This window comes from Monodon monoceros, unplaced genomic scaffold (assembly GCF_005190385.1).
Source record: "Monodon monoceros isolate NGI ecotype Baffin Bay Population unplaced genomic scaffold, NGI_Narwhal_1 Super_Scaffold_22, whole genome shotgun sequence".
Taxonomy (NCBI): domain Eukaryota; kingdom Metazoa; phylum Chordata; class Mammalia; order Artiodactyla; family Monodontidae; genus Monodon; species Monodon monoceros.
The window spans coordinates 63,502,791-63,508,928 of NW_021703779.1; the positions used below are offsets into that span (position 1 = coordinate 63,502,791).

The window sequence follows — 6,138 nt, forward strand, 5'->3', positions numbered from 1 at the left end:
TAATTCTCAATGTCCATCTCAACTGTCAGTGCCTCAGCTGAGGTTTTTAATCACCCAGTGCCTCCAAGTTAGTCTCTCTGCCTCCAATTTTGCCTTCCTCAAATTTTTCTTCCAGAGGGTGCTTCAGTGACCTTCCTAAAACTTGAGTTTGATCATGAGGCTGGCCTACTTAAAGGCCTTCAGTAGCTTCCCATTGCTTTCAGGGTAAAGTCCCAACTCTCTAATATTCAGCATACAAAGCCCATCTGCTCCCCCAAAATCATGATTGATGACAGGCCCATGATCCAAGGTGACTAATTCTTGGGGAAGTTAGACGCCAGCGGAAGAAGACGAAATCTTCACGGTAAACATATCACCTTAACAGAATAATTCTTCCTTGACCTACTATCTACTCCATTGCTTAACTGCATTCCTGCTTGTAACTTAATCAGTGCCTGGGGTTTTGGGAACTGTGAGTTGTGTCCCCGTCTGAATGCGCGTCCAAGCACAAGTGGAGAATGTAAATTCGAATCTCTGCAGGGCACTCAGCGCAGTGGGGATGGGAAAGTTGCATTATTTTAACTCAGTCTTTTCCCATGTTCATCGCAGATATTACTGACTGTTCAACCACCTCCTGGCCGTCAAGCAGCCCAGAGTATACAACAAAGCCACACCTTTGCGCAAGGCGTAAGAGGAGGGGCAAGGAAGTACTGCCTCCAGGCGAGGGAGAGGGCACGCAGGCGCAGCCGCAGTCGGATGAAAGCCACTCTTTCCGGCTGTCCGTTTTCAATGAATTGGGAACTGCGGAAGGAGCACGCAAAACGTCATTTCCGAACTGGAGCCACGCCTTGTAGGCTGCAACATGGAGGCGACCAGTGGAAATGATGAGGTGGTGAGACGCTGCTCTGGGGTCGGGTGAATGGGGAAGCCGGGCTGGGTCGAAACTCGAACTCTCCTTCCCCATCTCTGTTTCCTTTCCCAGATTTCCGGGGAACTGACGTCCGTGGCGCACGCTGTTTCTCTCCCAGCAGAGTCTTATGGCAACGATGTGAGTATGACTCACCCATGGTTTTACACGCACGCAGCTATCCTGGGATGTCTGCAGGGCCCGCCACGAAATTGTAACCCTCCTACCCAGATGGCTTCCGTAGACTCTCTCCACGTCTGCCAGAAAATGCGCCTTTCAATTAATTCTAATCCTTTTGGTTCGCAAACGCAGGACTAACGTCAATGGGAGTAGTTCCCAAACTGTGCTGTACTTTAGAGTTACCTGGGAAGCTTTTAAATATCTCGAAGTTCGGGTCGCAATCCATCCCAACTAAATCACCGTATCTGGGTGGTTAGAGTCAGGAATCAGTATTTTTAAAGGTCCCCGGGTGACTCCATTGTGCAGTAAGTTGCACTGGCTTATGGTGTATCTGGTTTAGATCCTTAAGGAGAAAGCACATGATGTATTTTGAGTTATAAGACACACGGACATGAAAATAGTAATAACACTCAAATAATAATGTGATGTATGGTAGATTAGTGAATCAGGGCATAAGATCCAAAGGAGGTTAGCCAAAGAAGAAACCCCTAAGGACCCAGACAGTAAAGGAAGACTTTGCTGAGGAAGTGGATATGGAACTGGATCCTCAAAGTGTAAGTGGACAAAAGATATGGATTGGCAGTCAGAAAAAGGGCATGGAGGTAAAAATGCAATTTTTTTTCTGGGGTCAGTGAAATAGATCCATCCAGTTGGAGTGGGAGATTCCAGTGGAACAGGTACTTGGTAAGGCTTATTATAACCTAGCCTGCTTCACGATATTGATTCATTTCTAAGTGTTGTAGGATAGGGAATTGGCTATCTGATGAACACACATGATGATTATGACATTGTACACTCTTAAAAGTGAAGAGTAATATTACTTCTGTTATATTACACTGTCCTCTCAACAACTCAGTGGTGTATGTGGGTATTTCAGTTTTACAGTAATTTAACTCAGTCCTGAGAAGGTGATTTATCTACTGCTTTATGTAGTCTTCTACACTTTCAATAGCTGCTGGGAAAAGACAGCCAGTGGCTCATTTTGTTTATTAGACTGTGTAGGTAGCTTCTTTTGGTTGTCATAAAGACAAAAGAATTATTATATTGTCCAAACTTATTAGTCCTTTTTTTTTTAACATCCAGAATCTTTTATTGGCCACTTGTATGCCAGGTACCAGCATCAACAAGAAAAAAAAAGGTGTTTCCACCTAAAAGAGCCCCTTATCTCTTCGTTTGCCTCTTCCTGTAGTGTTTCTCTCCCAACTCTGTAGATCTACAATCACAGATGAAGACAGCTACAACAAACACTCGATCAGGAGGCAAGAAAGCTATGGATAAATCCCTCCCAAGTACAGAAATATTAGTCAGCAGTCACTATACCAATTGCCCAGAGCTTCACATACAGCCTCCCTTTAAGCCTAAGATTATCCCATTTTACAGGGGAGGAGGCAACAAGTTCCAAGAGAATTCAACCTTAGTCCAGTTTTTAACCTTTGACAGTAACACCAAGCTTGGTAGCCCTCTTGAGCATTAACTAGACATCCACAGACTTCCTTAATTTGTTCTCTAGTAGCAAGATTGGGTGATTTCTGACCTGGCATTCTTCACTCCTTTGCAGCCTGATATTGAGATGGCTTGGGCCATGAGAGCAATGCAGCATGCTGAAGTCTACTACAAAGTGAGTTGACTGTCTTCATTGTTAAGCAGAATTAAACATGTAATTTCAGCATATTGTGCTCTGCTAATCACCATTCTCAGCAAGTTAAACAGTTGTGTTTTGGAGATAATTTTTATTACTCTAAGGAGAACTGGGGCATGGAAGTCAGTTTTGCTTTGACAGTGAGGAGTTGTGCTTCTCTGCCCAGTGTTGTGTTGCTAACCCACAAAAGGATGCCTGGCCCATAGTAGGCACTAAATAAATGTTTGTTGACTGAATGAATAATCCACAGAGGGTAACAGCCAGACATTAATAGGGCCAAAGGGGTTTGAATTGGTGGAAGGGACTGTAGTATATTATGGCCCTTTAAAATTATGTCATGATTTCATCTGGGACCTAGGCTGTCTATATTTTCTAATAAACTCTTCTGCCCTGAGAACCATGAGGATTTTCTGGGGAAGAGGGGACAGAAATATAGTAAATTAGAGACTAGCATCTTTACGTTGTCTTATTGTCTGGCAGCTGATTTCTTCAGTTGACCCACAGTTCCTGAAACTCACCAAAGTGGATGACCAAATCTATTCTGAGTTTCGGGAAAATTTTAAGAAACTCAGGATAGATGTATTGGACCCAGAAGAGCTCAAATCAGAAGGAGCTAAAGAGGTAAGAATTCTCTCTTTTAAATATTGCCTAGCATCTGACCAACAATTATTGACTGAATACATTTTTATACATTTAAACTTTTGGGGGGTTTGTTTTAAGGCAAATACCTAAAGCACCAGGGCTTTTATGCAGTTGTAATTAATGTGTTACTAAATGAATGTTTTTCTGGTTTATGGATTTTTCATTTTCATTGAATCTATTTTTTTTCCCCTTTGATTTGGACCTTTCATCCTCACCCACCTAGCTCTTTCAAGGGAGAAGGAATAAATTTATTTATGTGAGTACTTTAGCCAGAAGGCTTAGATAGAGGGTTGGCAAATAGAGTACTGAGAGGTGTTTGGATTCTCTGGATTTAAGATCATATTATCACAGGCCGTGGATAATTGGAAAACTTGTGTTTTGCATTGCTTGCTTGATTATGTTATACTTTTACAGAGCACTAAAACTCTTATAGTTAGGAAATTTTTTTTCCTTGAGGGTAGACTCTCGGCTTATGAGGAATGTAAACTTTTAACTCTAAGCAGGCTGTTACTGATCTTTGGAAAATTGCCTCTATTGGATGGACTTCTTTCTTAAAATTTAACTTTGTGACTTTGGGCCAAATTCCTGCCTTCTTTGTCTCATTTGTGCTTCAGTGGGGATGAATAACCATTTTGGACTGAACTAGCCAATAACTTAAAACAGAGAATATACTTAAGAAATTAAAATTTAATTCTCTAGTCAAGGATCTAAGTATTTTATCAGATTAAACTATTGTTCATGTTGGGAAATACCAGCCTAAAGATACCAAAGATAACACAGAAACTCATTGCTAGTGAAACTAGTAATCAGCTCAATTCTAGTCTCTTTCACTGTGGTTACTTTCCTTACCGGGGAAACGGAAGCCCCTCTCCTGGCCTGACTTCACCAGCCTCCTGCATTTTTTAGCTAAGATACCTTTTTTGCCTTTACAGAAGTGGAGACCATTCTGTTTGAAGTTTGATGGGATTGTAGAAGACTTCAACTATGGTACTTTGCTGCGACTGAACTGTTCTCAGGGCTACACTGAGGAAAACACCATCTTTGGTGAGTTTCTTGCCTCTGGGATTGTTTCTGTATAAGGAGAGCGAGGGATCTGGTTTTACTGATGAATCAATGACATGAATAGTTAGTTTGGGAATCATTTTATTTGTTATATCTGTAAAGATCATGTTACTGTATCTTGAGTAACTGTGAGGTAAGATAAGTATTTTTAGCATCATTTAGTATAGGATTAGAATTTACATCTCTGAATCTTATGACTATATTTGAATGCTTTGCATGTTAGTTCAACTTTGTCAATAGATTTCCAGTAGGTTTAGAGAAGTAACTGTGACTAGGACAAATAATCAATTCTATTCACCTTTCAGCACCCAGGATACAATTTTTTGCCATTGAAATTGCTCGGAACCGGGAAGGTTATAACAAAGCAGTTTACACTAGTGTTCAGGACAAAGAAGAAGAGAAAGGAGCCAACAGTGGAGGAGACGAAGGAGCCAACAGTGGAGGAGAAGAAGAGAAAGGAGCCAACAGAGAAGGAGAAAAGGAGAAAATCAACAAAGGAGGAGAAAAAGAGAAAGACGCCTACAAAGAAATCAACAAAAGTGGTGAAATAGCTATGTAAGGTAGACAGGGAACAGCACTCTAGAAGCTGTGATTCAGCTGAGCCTACAAGTACCATGATGCTACTTGCACAGGCCCCTATGGTGAAATGTATCTCCTTGTTCACTGGAAGGACATGCAGAAGGACATCTTTCTGGCCTAATCATCAGGAGCTGCAATGGTTGTTCTCTTGTATGAACTGGCTTGAACACTATTAGTGGGGTCTTAGTTGATGGTTTCTTGCTTCTCACCACCAGTCAAGTAAGAAATTTTGTAAATAAATTTCTTTTGGTTCTTATGACTATATGTCTGTGATTGACTTTTAAAAGGTATTGAAAATTATTTGACACTTGATTTTTTTTTTAGGTACATAATCTCTTTGTCATGTCTTATATAAAATGATTTATGCCTATTTCTTTTTTGTTGTTGTTGTTGTTTTTTGTTTTTTTTTTTGTTTTTTTTGCGGTACGTGGGCCTCTCACTGTTATGGCCTCTCCCACTGCGGAGCACAGGCTCCAGAAGCGCAGGCTCAGCGGCCACGGCTCACGGGCCCAGCCACTCCGCGGCATGTGGGATCCTCCTGGAGCGGGGCACGAACCCACGTCACCTGCATCAGCAGGCGGACTCTCAACCACTGTGCCACCAGGGAAGCCCTATGCCTATTTCTTAATGCTTCTCACTATTTCCTGTAGTGAAGTTCTCTCAAACCTGTAAAGTTGTATACGGTTTTGGATTAGAAGTCCTTACATAAGAATTGACTCTTGCCATTTGAGTGACTCTAGCTTTCTGATTTTATTTGATATATCTCTCAAAAGATTTGATAAATACTCTATGGGGATAACAGCAGCAGCCTGAACCTGTCACACTAGTGAACACAGCCCAGTTCACATTAAAGGAGCAGGAGACTGAACCTGCTCTCTCTTGTAACCTGCTTCTCTCTTGTAACCTGCTTCTCTCTTGTAACCAAGTTGTTACCTAAAATATAGCAGAAATTAATAAATATAAAGCCTGGTAGAGTGGCTTTCCTTTTATAATGCTGTGGACAATAGCACACATTTATACATTAATACAAAATGAACATATTTCTAAATGGGATTTTGTCAGACTCCAAAGATAGACCAATTGATTTTATATGGATGGGGGGATGTTCCTTCTCATCTAATGACTTTTAAGAGTGCATGTTTTCAGTTAT

General features: G+C 41.2%; 1 protein-coding gene across 3 annotated transcripts; it reads left to right on the top strand.

The window, feature by feature from the left end:
- The first annotated feature begins 754 nt into the window (after positions 1-754).
- Positions 755-5,302, top strand: PBDC1 (polysaccharide biosynthesis domain containing 1). 3 transcript variants are annotated; one of them, XM_029240703.1, is made up of 6 exons: positions 755-871; positions 962-1,027; positions 2,625-2,684; positions 3,186-3,326; positions 4,280-4,391; positions 4,715-5,302. In XM_029240703.1, the coding sequence occupies exons 1-6, from the start codon at positions 842-844 to the stop codon at positions 4,966-4,968; spliced, it is 663 nt and encodes a 220-aa protein (XP_029096536.1). In that variant the 5' UTR covers positions 755-841; the 3' UTR covers positions 4,969-5,302. The 3 variants fall into 3 exon arrangements, with proteins under 3 accessions (XP_029096536.1, XP_029096537.1, XP_029096535.1); XM_029240704.1 differs by having other exon boundaries at positions 828-868; XM_029240702.1 differs by lacking the exon at positions 755-871 and having other exon boundaries at positions 899-1,027.
- Positions 5,303-6,138: the final 836 nt, after the last annotated feature.